Source organism: Trichosurus vulpecula, chromosome 1 (assembly GCF_011100635.1).
Source record: "Trichosurus vulpecula isolate mTriVul1 chromosome 1, mTriVul1.pri, whole genome shotgun sequence".
Lineage (NCBI taxonomy): Eukaryota > Metazoa > Chordata > Mammalia > Diprotodontia > Phalangeridae > Trichosurus > Trichosurus vulpecula.
The window spans coordinates 434,780,234-434,803,600 of record NC_050573.1 but is presented as its reverse complement, the minus strand read 5'-3'; the positions used below and the strand labels follow the sequence as shown (position 1 = coordinate 434,803,600).

General features: G+C 39.2%; 1 protein-coding gene across 5 annotated transcripts in view; it reads right to left on the bottom strand.

The window, feature by feature from the left end:
• Positions 1 to 967: 967 nt before the first annotated feature.
• Positions 968 to 23,367, bottom strand: part of PIK3R1 (phosphoinositide-3-kinase regulatory subunit 1) — a 98,991-nt gene continuing 76,591 nt past the window's right edge. For 3 of the 5 annotated variants that reach the window (XM_036762391.1, XM_036762397.1, XM_036762404.1), the window contains 9 exons: positions 11,785 to 11,890; positions 11,017 to 11,115; positions 10,724 to 10,904; positions 10,302 to 10,427; positions 8,824 to 8,966; positions 8,416 to 8,592; positions 8,239 to 8,307; positions 6,551 to 6,721; positions 968 to 5,374 (listed from right to left, as the gene is read on the bottom strand). In XM_036762391.1, coding sequence (XP_036618286.1) covers positions 5,185 to 5,374; positions 6,551 to 6,721; positions 8,239 to 8,307; positions 8,416 to 8,592; positions 8,824 to 8,966; positions 10,302 to 10,427; positions 10,724 to 10,904; positions 11,017 to 11,115; positions 11,785 to 11,890 — 1,262 coding nt within the window. In that variant the 3' untranslated portion in view covers positions 968 to 5,184. Of the gene's footprint in view, positions 5,375 to 6,550; positions 6,722 to 8,238; positions 8,308 to 8,415; positions 8,593 to 8,823; positions 8,967 to 10,301; positions 10,428 to 10,723; positions 10,905 to 11,016; positions 11,116 to 11,784; positions 11,891 to 13,372; positions 13,528 to 15,638; positions 16,021 to 23,367 lie in introns of those variants that run through there. The other 2 variants (XM_036762411.1, XM_036762416.1) reach the window with 2 other exon arrangements.

Genomic DNA, 23,367 nt, shown 5'->3' with positions numbered 1-23,367 from the left:
CCAGTCCTGACCTAAAGAAAAACTTCCTAGAATTTGAGCTATCGAAATAGTGAAATGGAGATAGCTGGTTCCCTACGAGGTCTTCGAATAAAGACTGATGATGACTTGTCCGTTGGTTAAAGCATTCTGATTCAATTACCTATTAGACTCGATGGCTTAAGTTCCTTGTGACTCAGATTCTGTTACTGATCAATCATTAGATAGACAAAGATTTTACAAATGAATTTGTAAAAACATTATTAAAAGATTTTCAGTAAGCTCTGCTCTCTTGAAGAAAAAAGACAATATGGTCATATGGGCTGTACACTAAAATCTTATTCTGGTGCCCTTTGTGGAATTTGTTCATGAGCCTAGTAACATGTTCTGTTTCATTCGAGGACCTGCTGGGTGAAGTTTGGAGGAGGTCATCACTGGAGGGTGGGGTACCAAGTTTCTTTTTCTTTTTTGCTTTTGGACCTAACAACTTAAGGGGGCCAGATGGTTTTATCATCATTGGAAAGCTTGTGATCTGCACCACCAGAGGAATTCTTAACCAACGAAACCACAGATCTTTGAAATACTGGATGCAACTGAATGAACTCAGAAGATCATAGAACAAGAGCTAAAATGGTAATCTCAGATACTATCTAGTCATAGATTTAGAGATGGAAGGAATCTCATAGGCCATTTAGACTATTGTCCATCATTATATAGAAGGAAAACTAAGATTTAAGGAAATTAAGTGGCTTGCCCAAGGTAGTAAGCTTGAAAGGCAGAATTTGAACTCAGGTTCTCCGACTGCAAAGTCAGTTTCCACAACCCTGTGCATACAAATAACCCTGTAGCTATGGTATGAACTTGACTATGGTCATCTCCACTGCCCATATCATTACTTATTACAAATTCAGCCACATATAGGTTACCTAAAAGTATAAAGAGCTATTTTAGGAAGTCCTTATAAAGTGATCATATAAGTCTCAATTCAAAATTAAGTTTCAAAACAACTTTTATTCTTTTTGAAGACCTAATACAATGCATCAAAAGCAACTTAAAACAACGAGACACAGAGCCATTGAATCTAGAGCTTGAACAAAATTTCAAGGAGGTACACTTCCCCAGCACCCCCCCATTACCTTGTAAAGGCAAAATTACAACTGACCACCATATCCTCCCTCTCGTCAAAGACCAACTTTATTTTAACAATATATATTTTTTTGTAAAAAACATTGAACAAAGCTTTTTAAACAAAGTAACAAGAAAAATGAATTTTAATTTTTTTTAAAAAATTAAATAGCAGCATCCTGGGCAGATAATGCTCTCTCTCATGGTGACAAGTGTAACAGTAACATGGATATTCTTTCCAATTGACCCTAACCCCATTCTCACCTAGGATAACAACTCTATCCCCACCCCCAAAAGCTGGAGGTTTTATCTTTAGAAAAATTTGACATTTTGGAACTTTGTCCCATGGGAGGCATTGTGCTTTGAACTGCCCCTCTCTTAAATGACCCTGAACCTGCACACCTACCAGGGTCTACTTCCTAACTGACTTGGATACCATGCATAACAAAAGCACAGTTGTTACAACCAGCAATGAGTCCCTCCCAAGGAGGGACATCAGTAGGACATCCCAAGCACAATAACTCATAACCAGCTACAAAACAAAGCCACTGATTCCCCACAGCAACAGCTCACAATGACACATTTTGACTCTACACACTTAGACAAGGATTTCTCAGTTGAGAGTCATCCAGACCGGCCTGCAAGGAGTTACTTTTTTTCAAAAGGGAAAAAAAAAGTCAGAGAATTACTGTATTTCCCATTTCACTTGCAAACAGTTTTCACCATTGTAAAACAAAACTAACACAACCTTTAAAAAACACACACATACACAAAAAATTGTTCTCAGAAGTTTGGATGGTTATGTGCTTGAATGAACGAAACGATTGTGTATTTGTTTTTTGCTGAAAGGTGCACTGAAAACACAGTCCATGCACATATGTGAATATATATCTATATAACTATTTATATATATATATATATATATATGGGTCTCAAGTCTAAGTTGTAAGATGATTTCAAAAACATGCTTTTCTGTTTTTACATGTACTTATGATCTCTCTTTCCTTCCTGTGTAATCAGAATGAGGGCCAGTGTTCCCATTCCTACAGCCCTGCGATAGCATCTTTGTACCTTAGTTTTTAGCTTTTCTTTTTAGGGATATCACACAGATGGGAAAAATTAGGTGGATAAAACAGTTCTCAGAAGTAGCTCTAATATATGTATTGTCCACTAATGTCTACAGGAAGCTTCAATTTGGTTTTGGTTAGCAACAACTGTTGGATTTCACTGAAAGGACACTGCAGAATGCTGGTGAAATGTCTGGAAGTACAACTATGATGGGCATGCTACTCAGCAACCACAGAGGCATTCAGCAGGGCTGCAATACCGTATACATGGCATAACTTGCTATGATATGTTGCTGTGAATTCTGCCTCGTTATTTAATAATATGATAATAAAAACTTCTGCAAGTGTGCTCGTTAGCTACAAGGAAGGCAAATGTTGGAATACCAACATCTCCATTGGTATCATACTGAGAAAAATTCTTAAAAAAGTGAAAACAGCAATTTTGTTTATGTGTGTTTGCCTACGGAATGTAATTCATCTCTGATCTGTCTTTATTACTTGAAACAACATGGAATTTCACTTACTACATCCGGGTTGCAACGAAAGCTAGTTTCACTACTATACACTAATTGCTCTATTTTTGTGCCACACGAGACCTTACCCAACCCTATCTCCCCCAAACTGGTCATAAAGTAACATTGGTAAAGAATTTAGTCCAGATGAATTCTGATCCGTCTGGAGAGGAGAAGGAAATGATAAATAGTTTTGTGTAGCTCAGAAAAATTCACTTAAATTTTTGGACTGACAGTTCTGGACTTAAGAGCAAACTTACATATGTGAAAGGTTTCAGTTTGAGAGATAAAACATTCCGCAGAAAATGAAGTCAATTGCTGGTTTCCAAAAGCAACTAAAAAAATCTTCACAGAAGCAGAAGTGGAAAGGCAAATGAAGTGTACATGAATTAAACCAATCTCTTAAGAGCACGTCCAAAGTTAAAATGATGTCTCCAGACTCTTGTGTTAATTAGTTTGGACAGTGACCAGAGAATCTACTAGGATTTATTCCTCTCAGTACATATACAAATCCTATTAATCAAAATAGATTTTGCATATGTAAATGAAGGAAAATATACCTCTGCCTAGCCTAAAATTGGAAGGATAACTCTACTGGACCATTCCTATTCCCTCCTACAAAGTAAGACACAATTATCTGGATGAACAGGAAAGGGCAGTGACAAGACTTCTGGAATGGTCATACCACTGATGCAGTGTGGGCGATGAAGATGACACATCTTTGGTTCTTGTACCCGAAAAAATGGTCAGCTGGAATATACCTGGTGCTGCCACAGTCAAAATGCTTTTTAGAACCTGCCTTTCCTTCTCATTGTTTTAGAAAATGGGAATCCTAACTTTCCAACAATCATACCCCTCTCGATCACAAAGGCTCACCTTTAATTGACCATAAATAGGTGTCCAAAAAAACTTGAGTATTTCTCTATGAGTAACAGAAAACCATCCTTCCTAAAAACTGAAATATCTGACCAGCTGGGTGAAGCTTGAGGGTTACAGTGATCGGTTAGACTATCATTTAATTGACTATGAGTAATAAATCAAAATGGTTTGGAAAAGACTAAAACAAATTACGTCATTTGTTCTCTGAAATCATTAAGGGAAGGAGAAGGTGCAAATTACCCTTCCCTCCTCTCCCATCTCTCCCCTTTCTACCCCACTCCACCAAACACAAGAAGCTTACAATGTTCTTTCAAATAAACATTGCCAGGTACCGTATTTTTAAGAGAGTCTCAAAACAATATTGTTGGACTTCAATGATACTTTGTAATATTCATATATTTTTTTATTGAATAAAGCAGCTTTGAAGCTTATCAGGCACTGCCCAACAAAACATTTAGTCCAAAAATCTGTTATGAACTTTTTAACCTTGGGCTAACAGCCAAGTATTCTGTACAAGGAAAATTGTAAAATATTTCATAGTTTTAATTCTGAAGCCAATTTTTACTGGCAACCTGTACATTTCTTTCTTTAAAAAAAAATAACAAAATGAATATTAATAAAAAATCAGGGGAAACAACATTTTCAAGCAACAAAACCCGGAAGAGGGGGAGCTTATTCTGAAGGTACATTTAAAATTGAAATACAACTTAATGAAAAGGAAGAATTGCATAGCACTAAGGATTTAGCCTTCAGCAAAACAAAGAAAAGAGAAGCTTGTTTGGTTTTGATAGGAGCTATCTATTTGATAGTTAGTCATCCAATATTATGTACATATTATATATATATATATGTATATATATATATATATACTGTATTTCATTTAAAGTCTTGTTTCTCCAAACTTGATTTCTCCAAACTGGGTAGTTTGGTGGTGGTGGTGTTTTTTTTTCCTTTTTTTTTGTTTTGTTTTAAAGTCTAAACAAAACACTTCCTGGAAATTGGCTACTACAGCAATTCCTCTGAACAGACACGAAACCAAAGTTTTCTTAAAGCGTCCTTCTTAAAGTGTCCCTTGTAAGTGGAAGTGTCTTTCTGCTACATATTCACTCATTCATTCATTCATCAGAAAAATGAAATAATCCACAGTGCTGTGTGTCTGGATCCACCAAGCACAGTGGCTTGCCAAAATCCAATCCAGGCTGGACCGATCGATTCTCATAGCAGGGCTGCTGAGCCCTGCCGGCCCCTAGGTCCACACAGTCCAAACGTCAGGCTGGTAAAGCTTCAGAAAGCGTAAACAAGCACCATGTTAGTTAAAGGCCTCTATGTCCCTGCAGGCAGAGATTTAGCATTTTTTCTCCTCTTCGTGTTTTTTTTTAAATAAAACAAACAAATAACAAAAAAAAAAACACTCCGGATTAAAAACGGTCACAGCACAAGGCTGCATTCTCCCCCCACATCCTTTTTTTTCCCCCGAAGAAAGCTCTAGTCCTATCTGAAGACAGACAGCTTTGTTTCTGCAGCTCATAATCACAGGTTAGGCTGAGGAGGGGAGGGGGGGAGCCCTTTGCTTTCCAGAGGCCTCAGTGTCGTGGAACTTTAGGTAAAGAGACAGGAGGAGCTCTTCATCGCCTCTGCTGTGCATTGACTGGGTAGGCTAGGGTGACGTTGAGAGAGTCGTTGTGCTGGACAAGGGATGTGTGTTGGTAATGTAGCACCAGCTCTTTCAGAGAGTTGTACAAGTTATATGGCTCTGCAAATCCATACCCCGTCGGTGTCTTGTTTATCACACAGTGCTTTACTTCACCATCCACCCTAGAAAGGAGAGGAGGAAAGGGAAACGTTATTCTGAGGTCTGAGTTTAGGAAAGACTTAACTTTGCAATTACAGAGCAGGAAAAAAGAAGAGATTTAAAAAAAAAATTGGCTAAAGGTTATGGACTTCTCTAAATTAACATGGTATGTACCATCCTCTCCCCCCAAATCCTCTCCTTTACTAAACAGCTTAGTGCCTACTTTAAACTATTAGTGTCTGATGTTAAACCAGCTAGGTGGTACAATGTAGAGAGTGTCAGGCCTGAAGTCAGGGAGACCGGAGTTCAAATCCAGCCTCAGACGTGTAACTAGCTGTGTGAACCTGGGCAAGTCACTTGTTTGCCTCAGTTTCCTCACCACTGAAATGGGGATGATAATACTAGCACCTGCCTCCTAGGGTTATTATGAAGATCAAATGAGATAATAACTGTAAAGCGCTTAGCACAGTGCCTGGCACACAGTAGGTGCTCTATAAATATTAGCTATTATTGCTGATGACCCAGTAGAAATGGCTTGAACTCAGAATCAGGAAAACCTGGGTTCAGATTCCACTGGAAACTAATGAATCATGTAGCCATGAGAAAGTCATGTCGCTTCTCCGCTGTAAATGGGGATAATCCCTGTTAATACTCAACCACTCACTGCCTTGTGGTTAAGCTAAAATGAAATGACGTATGGAAAAATACTTTGAAAACCTCATCCTCCCATTCACAGTCCTTGCTCAAAGTTCTCTTCCAACCCTACCCCCTACGAGAAGATGTGTTTATGTAGAAGATGGTCTCTTTGTCACCGTCTTCACCAGCCTTCCTGCTAAGCTAACCCGTACCTCTCAGAAGTATTGTTAGCAAATTCAAGTTTATTTTTCAAGCTATCGAAAAGACATCCTCAAAATAGACTAAAATGAAGGGAATGCATCCTCGACTCGCCAGAATATCAATGAGTCTTCTCTGTTGACCAATGCCCAATATCAACTGCCAGTGCCTCCCTACGCTGGTACCCTTGGATTCTGCGGGTCAACCCCTCAAAGACAGAGACCGTGCCTTCTTTATTCCTCTGATCCCTAGCAACATCTAATACAGATTGTCGCACAGAGAGCCTCCGGAAGTTTTCACTGATTAAACAGACACTGCCCTCGAGAAGAGTCTAGAATAAAATAAAATTCACTGGAAATACATACACTACTGAACAAGCAAAACAGCCCTGTTTGCTGCTCTCTCGGACCAGGAAGGTACCGTCCCGTTTGCCACGCAAGAGGTTCTCTGCTTTGCTTCGGTTGCTGCTTCCCACGTTCCACGTCCTCTCATCATGGTGCGGCAAGTCCTCGTCATCTTCCACCATTGAATATTGGCTGCACAGAAACAGAAGGGGTTGTTTATGTGTAAGGTGAACATTAGCATAGATTCTTGGTCACTCTGCTAATTCGTGAAGGGAACCCATCATGACCGTTTGTAGATGTCCTTCCCACATCCACAAAACAGGATCAGAGATGTGAAGTGGAAAGGAATCTTAGGGGACCCACTAATCCCACCTCTTGTTTTAACAGATAGGGAAACTGAGGCCCAACGGGCTTTAAATGACTTGCCCAAGGTCACATAGGTAGCAGAGTCAACTTGAACCCAGGTGCTCTGAAGCCAAATCCGGAACTCTAATGGTGACCCACCTTCTCAGATTAAAGCTTTCCTTTTGCTCCGGTCTGAGGTTAGCCTTGGCCACATTTAAGGATCAGGCCAGTCTCACGTTGTAGGGCAAGAGAAGGATTTGACTGAAAATCCTTATCATTCTTATTTTGGAATGGTCAACCACTACAGATCCTGAAACGGCATCAGTTACTATCTTAGATGCCCCCTGAACACCCCACTGCCAGATAACCATTGGTGTGGTGCCTACTACCAAAGAATTCCACATACAATCCCGACGGCAAAAAATGAGTACAGTAAACTACTGTTTGTTCACAATATCATCAGTTTTCAAAGAATGAAAACAACCCTAAACACAGACAGAACATAATTTTTCCTCTGATGATTTCAGAAAGCCCTTTTGGATCTCTGCACTTTCTTCACAGTCGCCATTATGAATATACATGATCATTTTATAGGGGGGAGGGGGGAAAAATGCCAGTTACTTAAACTTTCTGTCTAGTTGGGTTCTATATAAATGGGGGAGGGTTTACTAGTTTATCTTGGAGGCTGTTCCAAACTAATTCCCAGCTACCCCAGAAAAGAGACATCTAATAAAGCAAATCAAAAGTGCTTTGAGAAATGAAAGGAACTATGCAAACATAAGGTACAAATACTGTCTCATTTGATGCTCACAACAACCTTGGGAGGTAGGGGTTTATTCTCATTTTACAACTGAGGAAAGTGGAGAAGGCTACATCTGAACTCAGGTCTTCTTATCTCCCAGGTGCAGTACTCTATCCACTTCACCATCTAGAAAGCACTGAATTTGGAATCAGAGGAACTGGGTAGGAATCCTGGTCCTGACATTTAATGTATGTATGACCTAGGGCAAGTCACTTAATTTCTGTCTGCTTCATTGACAGAAAAAACTGGGCCTCAGTTTCTTCCCTTGTAAAATGAGTGGGTTGGACTAGATGATTCCTATGGTCCTTTATGGTATGCTAAATCTATTATCCCTTATCTCTAATTTATATATATCCTAAATCTGTGTTCCAAGGGCCTGAAGAACCCTCAAGAACCAATTAAAGATCTGAGCTCTCTGTTCAGTAGAGAAATGAAAATAATTTGCCCACTGTTTTGTAGCCTTGTAAATGCCTAAGTTACTGTTTTAAGCCCGACTGCCTATGGCCTCCACCCAGAGCTAAGAAATTTCTTGACAATATCCCTGTTGTCAATATATACTTACTCTTCTGTATTTTCATTGCCCAGCCATTCATTCAACTTCTTTTGTCGGACACCTTTTTGAGTCAACCACCTATAATTTAAAAAAAAACAATTTAAAAATCAAGGTCAGGATATAATTCTATAAAACACATCACCTACAAATAGCTCACTTAGTTAGCTTTCAATTCAATTCTCTTACATCAAGTATTGGTCCCTTGTCTTCCTCAGTTGAATGAGATCTGGCTTAATGCTGTTCATCCGTTTGTCAATCTCTCGATACTCAGCTGCTTGCTTCTTCAAATCCTCCTCTAACCTTCGTCTACTATCCACAATTTCACTGATTCGAGACTTTAACTTTTCATAATTATGCATAATCCTGGAGGGAAGAAACAGGCTTGTCAGACAGTGGGCTCATCATATGGGGTTTCCATAAGTTGATAACAATCTTCACCCCACCTGCATAAAGGACCTCACAGTCCTCAGTACCCCTGTTCCATTTCTAAACTATATGCCACAGAGAAAGCTGGCTGGAACTTCTGGAGATTAACAGAAGGGCTCAGGGACCTCTGACCAAAAAGAAATATTAACCCTTTAATTGCCCACTGACCTTTGTATTTCTTTTTCATTTCCTTCACGTTTAAACTTTTCTATGTATTCTTTGCTGTACCGTTCCTGGGTTTGGCACTGTTCTTCAAATATCTTTATTGTTTCATTAAATGCTTCAATAGCTGTTCTTTTCATTTGGATTTCCTGCAATGGAATTTGAGTTTTTTGAAATAAGACTCAATGCTTCAGATGAAGCAGACAATTTCCTTTCAGTAGCAAAACACAGACAAAAGGATTGACTGGCTTCATTAATCTGAGTGGTATATTGCAAGCTGGAGTGCTGGGCCTGGAACCAGGAAGACCTGAATTCAAATCTTGCCTCAGACTCTTACCTATGTGATTCTGGGCAAGTCACTTAACACTGTTTGCTTCAGTTTCCTCATTTGTAAAATGAGCTAGAGAAGGAAACAGCAGACAACTCCAGTATCTTTGCCAAGGAAACCCCAAATGGGGTCACGAAGAGTCAGGCATGACTGAAACGACTGAACAAAAACTATTGCAAACTTCATTCTGGCAAGAACTCTGTCTTAGCTAAACTTTGTATCTAGCTCCCATCTAACACAGTTCACTAAACACAGAAAACACTGACAGTTTTTGTTGGAGTCAAGGACTCAGCACAGGCAAGATAGTTTTATAAGCAGTGTTCAAATCAATGAAATCAACACACCACACACCTGTGCTGCTTCTATAGAACTTGGGAAGGAAGAAGACCCCTGTAGCACTTCCTTCAGTGGTCATCTTTTTTAAAGGCTATCCCATTGTGAATCAGTATCTTATGGCATTCATGTCTTTCCCCACCTCCTACTGTCTGCCTCAGAGAAGGGTTTGTGAAGAGGGAAGTGGGGGAAACCAATCTCAGAGAACCCTTTGGGATGGGTGGATACACACATACACACACACACCCCAATATATAACTTCAAATGGATGACAAGATGACTTCCATTTCTTAATTAGTATACCTATGATCTTAGTGATATATTTATCTTAAAAAAAAGAGGACAAATATAGATTTTTATATATTGTATAATCACATTTATCATGTTTTAAACTATATATTATGCATATATTATACACTTGCTCCTTAGTTTTTTAAGATAAATATGTCACTAGGATCATGGAAATATCAAGTATATGTTGTTACAAATAGTTACATTATACACACACAATTTACTCCTCAGGTTTTTGTTTCTCTTTTTTCTTTTCCCTTTTTTTTTTTTAAAGAAGTATATAGGATCATAGGAGTATCGTTAAGTCTTGGATGTCAGCTAGTTCAGACCCTTCACTTTACAGATAAGAAAACTGAGGCCCAGAGAGGTGGATTAATTTGTTCAGTATCACACAGCTAGTGAGTGACTGAGCTTGAAGCCAAACCTATGCCCTCTGACTCCCAAAGCCAGTGCTTGCCAGTTGGTGACCAGCTTAAAATCCAATAACCAAGAATTCTCAAGTTGAAATCTGGCTGCTCTAGGAATAACTTACCTGAGATGTACGGGTATAATCTTCATATAATCTATCATATTCTCTGCTTTTTTCTTGGAATTGAGTGTTATATTCATGTAATTTCTTTCCTACAGCTTCAATATTATCTTCTTTTACTACTTGATCCTAGAAAAGAGATTAGATTAAAAATTTTTTAATTGAGTTAATATTTTGCACACTAAATTTATTATTAAAGTCATAACTTAAGAAAATTTGGTCCTTATTAAAAAAAACCATATAGGAACATGCAAAATTTCATTTAACTATTTTTAAGAAGGAAAGGCCATTCTCAATTATAAAACGTTCAAGGATGATTACAAATAAAATTGTACTACAATTTTTTTTTTGCTATACTTTGAAATATTTCAGTGATTTGCAAGCAATGTCTTGTCAAAGTGTAATCATTAACTGGAGTCATTTACCTGTTGGTACTTGGATACTGGATAAAGCAATTTCACATCCAGTTTGGGATTATACTGAGCTAGAGATTCATTCCGGTAGTGGTTGATCAGCTCGACCACGGAGCTGAAGGTCAACGGGTCAGAAAAGCCATATTTCCCATCTCGGTGAAATATTTTGATTAATTTGTTATTTCCTCCTTTCCTGCGAACAAAATAGGAAAAGACCATATTAATCTCCAAAGTGCAACTTTTCCTATCTAGGAAAGTGTTTCCAAGTCAGCCTAAGTGCTGAGCTCAACTACATGCAGCCTTACCTAAGTGTAAGAGTATAGTCACCGTGCATCTTGGTGGATGCATCTCGAACCAAAAAGGTACCATCTGCTGTATCTCGAAGCTTTTCATTTACTTCTTCCCTGAAGTAAAAAGAAGAGTAACAAGAATAGATGCTCACTTCTGTGACATAGCTGTTCTGATTTCACAACTGTAATTTTTTTTCTTTCTAGACTAAATCTCTCTATTCTGTGTTTTATTTAGACACTGCAATTTTTTCCCCCTCTCACTTAAATGTCTCTGTAAAAGCAAGCACATCAACATGAAAGATAAAAATGTACTCAACAGTCTCGCTGCTATAATCCTTGCAGTAAGTTCTTTCTAACTATTCTAACATCTCTGAACAATTGACATGGCTAGGAAGCAGCTCCTCTATCATGATTCAGGCTTTCAAAACCAGTGTTCATTTTTGGTAGAAATGAGAGGATTAAATCTCGCAAGTTTTGCTCTTAAGCAGAAGGTCTGACTTTTCACTCTGTCTCTAGGCACTGCCCTTTTAATTTAAGCTCTTCCTAGGCATGTCAGACAATAATAAAGCTCTAAAAGTATTTAATTTCATAAGGCATCAGGCCCTCATTGCTTCTCAAGTCCCAGTGACTTTTTTTGGTCATCTCTGGAACAGAGCCAACTATGCTTCATGTTTATGTTGGGAGCTATCTTGAGAATGGACCCTGGCAAGCTGGTAGTTTTCCTGTTCGTAATAATGTGAAACATAAATGGGACATATACAATCACTTGTGCTACTGTCTTACCTTGAGATGTCTCCCCAGTACCACTCAGCATCTTGTAAGGACATATTGTTATTCATACCGTTGTTAGGTGTTACAGTAGTAGGTTTGGGTGGCTTAGGAGGCAGTGCTGTAAAGGATGGAGGTGGGGGACAAAGTTTATTTTCACTCCCAAGTATAAGTCCAGAATAAAAACTATGCCTATCATTTTCAGGACAAATGACATTACAGTGTATGCAAAGAATTAAACTGGGAAATAGAGTCCCTGAAAATAGCAATTCCTGAAAACACCTCGAGCATTTTTATTGAAAAGAGACAGAGTACTATGTTTCAAAGTACGGATCAAAAGAATTCAAAGTATGATAAACTGAGTCGGACAAGTGACAAAAATTCAAAATAAAATACATTTTCCAATTTCCTTATAATAAAATTGGTGTCTGTTTCATTCCATCAATTATAAGATCATCAACATATGACCATGAGGAATCGAATGGTCTGGCTTAATTTCCTCTTCCTATTTAATTATCAAGGAGAAATTTGGTTGCTCTCTTTCACAAATGCTGTTGTGGTAATAAAAACAGCCCATCTCTAGCAGTATGTTTCAGGAAGAGGAATTAGGTTTCTCTGATCCTTAGTATTCTGTACACTGATCTGCCAAAAACCACTTTAAGAAACCCATCTGTGACCTAAATATCCTTAGTGTTAAGCATAATATTCTGCTGAATAAATTGTGTTCCAAATGCCAAGACTAATTAAAAACCACATCCCCCTTTCTCAATGTCAAAGCAGCATACATACACTAGCGGGTGCCAAGGAAGATACTGCAGCACTTCTGAATTACTAGCTGGGGAAAGGAGGGAGGGGGAAGGACAAAGCTGGAATCAGGATTTGGAAGTGGGGGGGAGATTTCAAAAAAAATCAAAATGAATCCTGAATTAGGGGAGGGGGTTTAAGTTTCAAGTTTTAAAGCTTCTTTTAATGGTTTTATTTAAGAATAATTCTACAGCTCTTTGTGTAGATAAATTAATGTTTCATAAAAATTAAAGAATAATAAATGTAAGCCCAACTCCTGTTTTTACAACACCTTAAAATGAACAAGAGCAAGTAAAGCTTCGTATTTGACTTAGAATAGTTTCAAGGCCAGGAACTGAGTTGTAAGCATTGTCTTATTGTAAATGCTCTTGCTAAAAGTACACGGTAATGTGTTATCACTGCAAAGTACCAGTGCTTTCCTTCACGTTCTACCTCCTGCCCCCCACCCCGAAGATCAGAAGCAAAAAGGATGCAACATTTTAACCACAAAACAACGTACTATAACAACATGACCCAAGCAGCAATGAATTAAAAATAACAAAAGGCAGAACTATAAAGTCTGAATTTAATTCACCTCAATCTAAGTAATAATAGCTATTTATCATAATATCCTGGCTCCTCACATGAAAACTAACAATTTCTTAAATTTCTATTATGTTCCAACTCATTTTAATCTGTGAAAAAAAGAGAAAGAAAGAAAGAAATCAAGACTAGAAATCTAAAGAGGACATCTGACAGCAGCTGTCAAAAGACTAACATGAACTAGCCCTCCACACACAATCATACACTGCAGTATTACCTGGAGGATCCATTTCTATGTAAAACATCAAGTCTGTGCCACAATGTATATCTGTCTTAGAACAGTCTATATCCAGGTCTTCCATATTCCAAACAGTATTGTACATTTGTATAAGAGTGTCCCTGGTTAAGCTCAGTTATAAGAAAAGAGTCAGGCTCTCTTTGTAATGGTGTCTTGGAATTCATTTTAAAACCTATAAGGGGCTGCACTGTAACCTATTACATCATACACCCCAGCCAATCAAGTCAGAATAATGTCACCAGACCCCTCCTGCTTCATCATTTTTGTTCTATACTAATCTTAACACTATTTCAGTCTCGGGGAGACTGTACATTTAACAGGACTGCAATGTATGCAAGCTCATCTACTCAAAAGGTGTTGAAGAGGACGGTTCCCTCCCAGCATGGAGTTTTCTAATTCATTTTTACGATTCCTTGCAGCATGGTACGTTCCACTGTTGGCAGGTTGACAAAAGCTGATATGCTGCAGCACGTAGGTTTTTTTTTTTTCTTTTTTTTTTCCTTTCCCTAGTGCATCTGGGTTTACAGATAGCCAGGTCATTTCTTGGTTTCAAAATCTTACAAAGATGTCAAAATTCTACACTTAAGGTAGAGTTTATATTCCTGAAGTAACAAAATACTAACAACAGTAAGTCCAAGAATTCTAAAAACTGAAGGATATGCAGATTTTATTCTTACTTAATTCACTTGGGTGATTTAAGCCCAGAGACCTTAAAATGGACCACTACATCAGAGGTATTTTTTTTTATTAGATTGCACAGAAAACCCTTCCCCTCTCTGAAATATTTTAAAGCTAAATATAATTGTATGCCCTCCCCGCGCCCCCCCCCCCCCCCCCCCCCCCCCCCCCCCCGCCGCGAAAGAATGAAACAGGCATGAAAGTGAAAATTGACAGAGAGGGCAAACGTAATTGTCAATGCTTAATGAGAACTAAAGTAATAAAATGGAACAAAACTGGGTAATTTAATATGCCTCTCCAAACACAGATGGTTTATCCATCACAATGCAGAGACTACGGTATAGCTACAAATTATTCCTCACCCCTATTTCCATCATTACAGTTACTCTGCTACTAATTTTTCCATAGAGTAGAAAATCTCATCACATTTTTTACTCACTGTACTATCCCTCCAGTGTCTCCTTTTGGAGACCAACATATCATCTCATCAGTATTTAGAGTTAAGACATGGATTTCATGTACCTCTATGATCAATTTCAGCCCCACTGAATTATCTCATGACACAGCTGACCCTACTGTGAGGCCTATATAAATCCCCACTATGAATCGGATCTATCAAATTCAATGTATTCTAAAGAAAGAAGAAACAACTCTCCCAAGACAAATGGTGCTTATTTGCACAGCTATGCAAGTTAGCACAGTCCTTGAAAAAATGCCTGCATTATTTTTTTAAATTGTATATCATGCATTTTTTTAAAGACAATATGAAGAGTACAGATGGCACTGAAATTTATTCTTAGGATTTTCATCCAATCTGGTCACAGACTAAATGGACACTATGGACAAAGCCATTGAAGTATGTGCATGTACTTGTACTATATGTGTGTATTCCCCCCACCCCATTCTACAGATTACACCTCCAAATTTTATTTGTATACAATAAAAAGGTACTTAGAGAGATGAAGACACCTACAAAAGACAGAGGGGCTGAGAATGCCTGTGCTAAGTAACAGTCTTTTTGCTTAATATAAGGCTTGTAAACCTCCCCCTCCCCTTTTTAAGGTTACAAATAAGACACCGTACTGGCCCCCAAAAGAAAAATTAAAACAACACTTTCAAAGCAATTTCTTTACAACTTTTTAGTTAGCCAACTCTGGACAGCTACACTTGTACAATCAGGTTAGCACTTAACCCAAACCAGTCTAGCTTGCTGTGATACCATATGGCAAGCCAGTACAGGGAGGACAGAGAGACAGGTGATTTTCCACTGCCTCCCTAGGACCTGGCTTAGGAACAACTTCTAACCAAGCACAATGTAATTACCTCCTTCCTTCTCTTCCAATCCAAAGACAGCCTTTCCCTCCTGTCCCTCCACACACACTCACAAAAACTACTCTAATCCACCCCCATTCTACAGCTCAAACCTCCACCCAACTCACAAAATCTATAAGCACCAGCAACATCCTAAGGGAGGAAATCTCATGCTTTTCAGGAGAGTGAAATCCAAGGGGGTGGGGTTGGGGGGGGGGGCGGAAGGGGGGGAGAAGACAAATTAGAAACAACTTACTTTGTAAGTTATGCATTGCAAATGTTTTCCTCTGAAATTCCTGGATCCACCAATATGAAAAATCTACAAAGCTATTTTTCCACCAAGAAAATATAAAAAGCCCCCAGGCCTTCCCCAACCAGATCATGAATTGGTTCCAATCCTGTGTGGACCAATTGAGGGGAGAGGTAGAAAAGTTTTCCTGAAGAGGAATTCTACAGCTTTCAATTAACGTTCCATAAAATCCACTAGGAAACGACTGAAACATGTAGACAGAAAAGCGGAGCCCTCCTCCTGCTCTGCTCTGAACAGATGCAATCTCAGTGCAGTCCGAGGAGATCTACTTCTATCTGGCTCATCATTAAAAAGCAAACTCAATTTCAGTACTGTACTGTGGAAAAAAAACTCAGTCGCTGGCACGTCTCTCTCAGATAAAGATCTCAGCTTCATGATTAACTTGGGCAGGTTCAAATATTTGCTGAGCTAGGGATTTCAGGTGGGGGGAGGGAAAAGCCAGAGTCAAAGTAAAAGTTGTCATCAGCTAACAAGTGGCCAACGCAGGGCTAACTTTCTCGTTTTAGCCGAGCACATGAGAGAGAAGGCCATTGTAAGCAGACCTAAAATAAGCTCTGTAACTGGCTGCAGGACTAAAGTAACCGGCAGTCAAGCAAGGCACTATGAGGAGCCAAACACAGGAAGTGGTTGAGCTAGTTCAGCAAAAAATAGAATCAAAGCTTTCCTTGTAAAGTTCTGAACCTCTCAGAACAACCCAGGCACATACAGAGTAACTGGCTCACAATTCTCTTGGCCACCTCCTCCTCTCCTCCTCCTCCACACTTATATGGAACCCGCTACTACAGGTGCAATCTGAAGACCCTTATGAAGCAGCTCCATCCGGGGCTGAGTCCATTTAAATAGCACTGGCAGGGGACGGATTAAAAATACAGATTCCAAAATATTTGTAAGGGAGGGTTCCTCAGTAAGGCTATTATTACTAGGCATGAATAGAGTATTTCATGACCATGTGGAAACTTCTTTGCAGTCATTCCTATGAGGTTGATTTTGCCTGACAGTTAAATTGCCACACCATTTTCTAATAATTAAGAGGTGTGTCTACATTGTGTTTATCTGATGGCCACACAGGGCAAAGGATAGGATGGGGAAGACATTGGGGTCAAATCATCCCGGAGGATGTTTTCATTTCCTGCATGTAAGGAAGTTATAGGGAAGAAGTGAGCCATGAAAAAAGTCTAAGCTACGCTGTTAACATGAGGCACATTCACCTGACTGACCAGAGGTACCACGGCTATCAGTTGCAGATACCTCTGTGGATGTTGTGAGAGCAGTAAGAGAATCTATACCACCTCCATTCTCCACAGAAAGGGGGTGGGGAGGAGGGAGTCAAAACCAAGCTACAAGAGAAATTGTCATTAAGTACTTTTAGCCACATGCAAAGAAGCTAAAACCTCCATCCACCTGACACTTTCCTGCTTTCTATCCTGTGCTTGTTGTAATAACAGCCATCACTGAAAGCAATCCAGCACTGCACTGAGTGATCAGAGTGCTAAGAGCAAACACAGCCCTGTCCTGACATAGAATTAACAGATACAAACACAGAAAATATGCTTTTTAGAACTACTCTCATAATGAATGGGGTACTCTGGTCAAACAGCTAAAATGTTTTGACATTCAAGAATGACTTAGGAAGCATCACTCTATGGACTAGCCCACAAAAATCCAACTTTTCCAACAAAAAGGCATAGATTAAAAATAATGCTAGTTAAGCATTTGCCGGCTCAGATACTGTTGCACTGATAGTTGCCATTTGTCTTTCTAAATCTCATCAATTTAGAAACCTCTTTTCTACTCGTAAGAGTTATCACGCCTAAAGAATTCTCACTTCAATCAAATGAAAAACTTACAAGATTAAATTACTTCCCAAATCAACCAAGATATTGATTATGTTTCAAAATCAAATTATCCACCAGACAGGATCTCTTCCCAGTTACTGGGAGAGACAAGCCTTATAATACATATTTGGAAACAGTTTGCTTACACAATTTCTTCATGAATTCTCTGTTATCCATGCAGATGCTATGATATTGCTGAAAATATGAGATAAATCACTTCTCAATGCATCCTTCCCTTTGATGAATACTATTGAAAAAAAAAAAGGCTACACTCATAATAGCTTAAAAAAGAGCACCCTCTGCTGGCAAAACAGAGAAGTTGTGTAACTTTCCTGAAAGTTTCCTGAAAGTAAATTTGATCTCTAAGACCATGCCTAGTTAAGTCGAATTTTCAAGTAAACGAAGAGTTTACTTAACTCAATGTGATTCACTATGAGAATCACTTATTACCACACAGTGAACACAAACGCCATAGACTGATTATCTAACAACCAACAAAATGGCAGCAGGAATATTTCCTAAGGCTAATGCATGCATTTTATTATTTAGTATATGGGGTCCAAAACACATAGTCATCTTGATAAAACTTAACATATCCATAAAACTTGCTCGCATTATCAGGTCTTAAAAAAATGAAATGCACATCAACCTTCATCTCCCAAATATTTTACAAGATCTAGTTTAAGAGGCAAACCCAAAACATTAGCAATTCACTTCCCGACAGGTATACTCAAGACAAAGAATCACCCTGCTTCCATGAACCTGAGAACACTACTAAAAATCTGTTTGTAACAAATAGGCAGCAAAATAACTACTACATAAATCTTCTAAACACGCATAAATTTTTAAAAATGTTTTTAGAGGCAAACATGAAAAAAGGCAAACATTTAAGCTACTAATCTAAAAAAAGCTTCCATATAATGCCAAAATTCTTTCAGTCCTTTAAATCTGACAACATATCAATGCTCTTCAGATAATTGCTGGGAACTGAAAGTTCTTTTATTATATAAACTTGTTGCTTTTTATGATTGGCGCTTAACTAGTTGCTAATCATAATTCTAGCATTAAAATAGCACTATCAGGATTTCGAAGAGCATTATAAATATCATCTCCTTTTATCTTTGAAACAACCATGGGAAACAGGTGCTATTACTACCTCCATTTTACAAATGAGGAAACAGAGGTTAAGTGACTCTACCAGGGTCACACAATTATAAGTGTCTAAGGCTATATTTGAATTCAGGTCTTCCCAAAACCGGCACTCTTATCTGCTGTGCTGTTGCCTCTCTGACAAAATCTATTGCCACTGTCTGGCTCCACTCTTCCTCCAAGTCAGCCAAAGGGGGAATTCCTAGCCCCTTCTGCCTGTTTATACCCACAAGAAAGAAGTAAAAAGGTCTGAGGATGAATGAACCAGAAGGGACCCATGCCAACTCCCTCATCTTATAGACGAGGAGATGGAGACCCATAGAAATGAGTGACTCCCTCAAGGTTACTTAGGTAGTAAAGAGCAGGGCCAGCATTTGAACCAAAGCCAACAAAAACTCTGAGTTCAAGACTCTTTTCCCACTGCTCCACACCGCCCCTCCCTCAAAAGGAGCTGGAGCATGCCCTCAATTTACAAGCTGTAGTCATAAATGCAGGCTGGTATCTATTTGCATAAGAGCTAGACTTAAGAAGGGCCTATCAACTTAAAAGTTCCTCCCTTTCCACAGAGATTACTATTTATTGGGCCACAGGGAAAAAAAAAAAAGTCCGCCTGTCACCTGATGGTACAATGATGACTCCTCCCTCCCAGGCCACTTTCTTCTAACCTCCTGTCACTTTCAGAGGAAGAGGAAAAGCCTGCACAGACAAACCAAAAGTAAAATTTACCAGTAAACCTGAGAAAGAGAGAAGAGAAGGGGGGAAGGAAGGGGGGGAGAGAGAGAGAAGAGCGAGAAGAAAAAAGAGAGGAGAGAGAGAGTTTTGCTAAGACAAACTGGCATCATTATTCTCCTCTGTCTTGTACAAAGCACAACTATATTCTTTTTATTTGCAGCAGAACGTGGCAGGGCCTTCCTCTCTGTTCTTTCCTCCCGACCAACTAGGACACAGATTTTTTTTAAAGTTCCCTTTCTCTCCTTTGAAAGCAGTCAGCCCTCCCATGTTATATCAAAGGTTAGGTCCAACAGAGCATTAGGAAACAGAAAAAATTCTTGAAAGGCCATTCCCTCTGCTCTAGGGCTTGCTTTTATAAGCTTGCTTGAAAATCAAACCCAGGGCATTTAATAGGATTTATGCAGCAGGTTCAACCTGAATGTACTGTATTATATTGGAAGTTAAAAATTAACCTTGTCAGTTGGAAAGGGGCTGGGGGGGGGGGAGGTGGGAGGCAAGGACAATTTTAAAATTTTCCTCATGTGACTTAAAGGTACAATTTCATACTTCAATTATTCCACTTTAGTATCTCTGACTATACCAAGAACATTTGTCAATATCCTTATGACAAGTCCTATTCTAAGCCACTGAAATCTTTGGAGAAACTAAGCTTTAGTAAAACTGTGGTTCTAAAGAGGATAAGCTACAAAAAATTATTACTTCAAATGAATATACCACTAATCTAGGAGTGTCAGAAAAGAGTACCAGGGGCTTTCCAATGAGAGGAGGAAGCAACAGTTTATCAGCCCCCAACAAGCACCATGCTGCATGCTGGGAGAGGTATAAAAGCAATGTAGGATGTGATCCTGGGAATCCTGTGATCCCATGGCGACTAGATGAAAGGAGGAAGAAGAATGGAATAAGCATTTCTATAGCATCTACAATATGCTGTGCTAAGCACTTTACGAATATCATCTCATTTGAGCCTCACAACAACCCTAGAAGCCACTATTACCGCCCTGTTTTATAGTTAAGGAAACTGAGGCAAACAGGGTTAAGTGGCTTGCCCAGAGTCACACGAACTGGTGTCTGAATCCAGATTTGAACTTAGGTCTCCCTGACTGCAGGCATGGCGCTCTATGTGCCTGTTACAGCTCAAAGAAAGGCACGGAGGCGGAAGCAGGTGGGGCAAAGAAATTGATTTGACAGGAGGAAGATGCATATGGAAAAGCAACCTAGAGTAGTACAAACTGAGTTCTGGATTTGATTAAAAAGATGTGTGATCAAATCCTGCCTCTGACACTGAACACCTATGGCCAACTCTCTTTAACTCATGAGTTGTAGTTTCCTCTTTTGTAAAATGGGGATGTGAGCAGGTAGGTGGCACCATAGTGCACAGAGCACTGGTCCTGAAGTCAGGCCTCATCTTCCTGGGTTCAAATTTGGCCTCAGACACTTCCTAGTTGTGTGACCCCGGTCAAGTCACTTAACCCTGTTTGCCTCAGTTTCCTCATCTGTCAAATGAACTAGAGAAGGAAGTGGCAAAGCACTCTAGTATCTGCCAAGAAAATGACAAATGAGGTCATGAAGAGTCAGTCACGACCGAACAACAACAAGAAAAACAGGAATGTAGCGATCCTTTATATAGTATCTACGCTTCACCAGATGGTTGGGAGGATCGAATAACCTAGGACCGTAGATTTAGAGATGGAAAAGGCTTTCTGTGCCATCTAGTCCAATCCCTTTGTTTTACAAGTGAGCAAACCAAAGCCCAGAAAAGTCAAGTGACCTGTTTAATCTCACAGCTTCTAAGTGGCAAAACCAAATTTGAAGCCGGGTCCCCCCCGAATTCCAAACTCGGTACTCTCTCCACTATTTCACACTACCTGATGACGTACATAAAGTGTTCTGCATATAGTAAAGCACCACAAATAGCAGCAGCAACAATAATAAATTTAATACTTGTGTGACGTTATAATTATCACTGGACACATGGATGCGCTTGGGTAGTCAGGATGATGATCTTAGAAATCTGGACCTAACTCAGGAGGCAGTGGGAGCCACGTAGATCCTACAGGAAGGACAGCAATACAATACTAACGATGAAAACAGCGTTTAAAGAAGTTGTGGTTGGCAGAATTTTGCAGGAGAGATTTGAGTGGGATTTGACAGATCTTTTACTAAAAGTATCCTTGAGTAACATAAGCATGAGATAATGAAGTCTAAGTCTAGATTAAGGCTGATAGTGGGAAAGGAGAAGAAAAGTAAATCCAATGCAGCACGGGGAAAAGTCCCATTGGACTAGTCCCAGCTCTACATGTATGATTTGGGGCATGTCACTGTAAAAATGAAGGGACTGAATTAGATGGTCTCTAATGTCTCTGTCAGCGCTAACACTTCTATGACCACAACACATTTGAAATAAGGAAATAACAGGTTTATTGTTGTTGTTTTTTTTAACCCTCTAACATAAGAAACAATACTGCTAACCACTTTACTGCCGAACAAAATGTTTTTATCAGTTACCAGCATCGTGATTGGGAGTATACTCTCGCCAGAGTAAAAGTACTGAATGGCTGATTATTCTTTCACATTGACTCTTTAACATCCCAGAACTTTTCAATGATTCTGTCCCTTCCCTTAGGAAAATCCTATGCCGAGCTTCAAGGCCCAGCTCAATGCACTCCTCATGTGTCTCCCTCATCTCTGAATTCCTATAGAGAAAACTCCCATTTTCATACAGTTTATCCCCTAATTATGGACTATTTTGTATCATTTGCTAGCTTTCATACATTTTCTGGACTTGTCTTTTCTACTAGACTGCACTCCTAAATATCAGGGCCCAAGCACTTGTGTGTATCCTACTTCCAACGCCAGGACAAATGCTAGTCAAGCAGCAGTCAATCTTTTATGATCTGGTTGGTCACAGCCCCGTAACAGAGGTCCAGCCATCTCCCGCATGGGCAGTGTGCAAAGCCAACCAATCTCAGAAACTGTTTGCACACCTCTGCTGCACATGTGAGAGTATTCCCCAACGAGAATATAATAAAGCTATGTGGTTAAATATCTGTATCAGAATACACCTCCAGGGCCTCAGAATCTAATGTTTGGGGTTTGTTCTTCCTACACCCACAGCATGTACACCATAAGTATAAAAGACCAGCATTTACTTTATTTCAATACTCCTCTCACATTTCCAGATTGGTCAAGGTGTTTGGGGAACCTTATAGAAGCTAGACTTTGAGAACTTCTTGCTTGTAGCATTCTGGAAAGCCTGCTCCAATAGCTTCCACTTTTAAGTATCAGCCCTCCTGTGATATTCTAGCCAACATAAATGGCTTTATTTATTATTCTTCGATACAAATGACTGAGCTAATCCTATTGTGATATTTCTTCACCTAATGCTAAGAACAGGTACACACCTTTGTCATAAAGCTGCTTTAAATAGGGATTATGAATACAGGCACAATTTAATTGCTGTATTTTTAGTTAAGTTAGGGATCAAAATTATTTAAAGAGCTATTCAATTTACACAGCAGCCTAACTCTTCCTATGTGCTAGGGCCTCTCCCATAAATACCACACGATAAATTCATAGACCCAAATATAAATCCACTACAGCTAATTCTGCATGGGAAGGCACTGGATCTGTGTGTAAGGATACCCCCTATAGAGAGGCACAGTATTAATGCAACCCAACCAAGAGTTGAACATGTGAACTACCTACAGGAAAATGACATTTTTTATAATGAAAGTAAGATTGTCATGTTACTGCAGAACAGACTTAGGAGGTGGAAAGGATCTTAGGGGCCACCAAGTCCACCCCCTCATTTTATAAACGAGGCAAAGGTTCAGCTTTTACCATTATACCCTGCTATCTCTCAACAGCCAACATTTGTACAGTGCTTTAAAATCTGAAAAGCACCATTTCATCTGATCTTCAAAACAATGTCATAAAGGCGTTATTCCATACCCATTCTA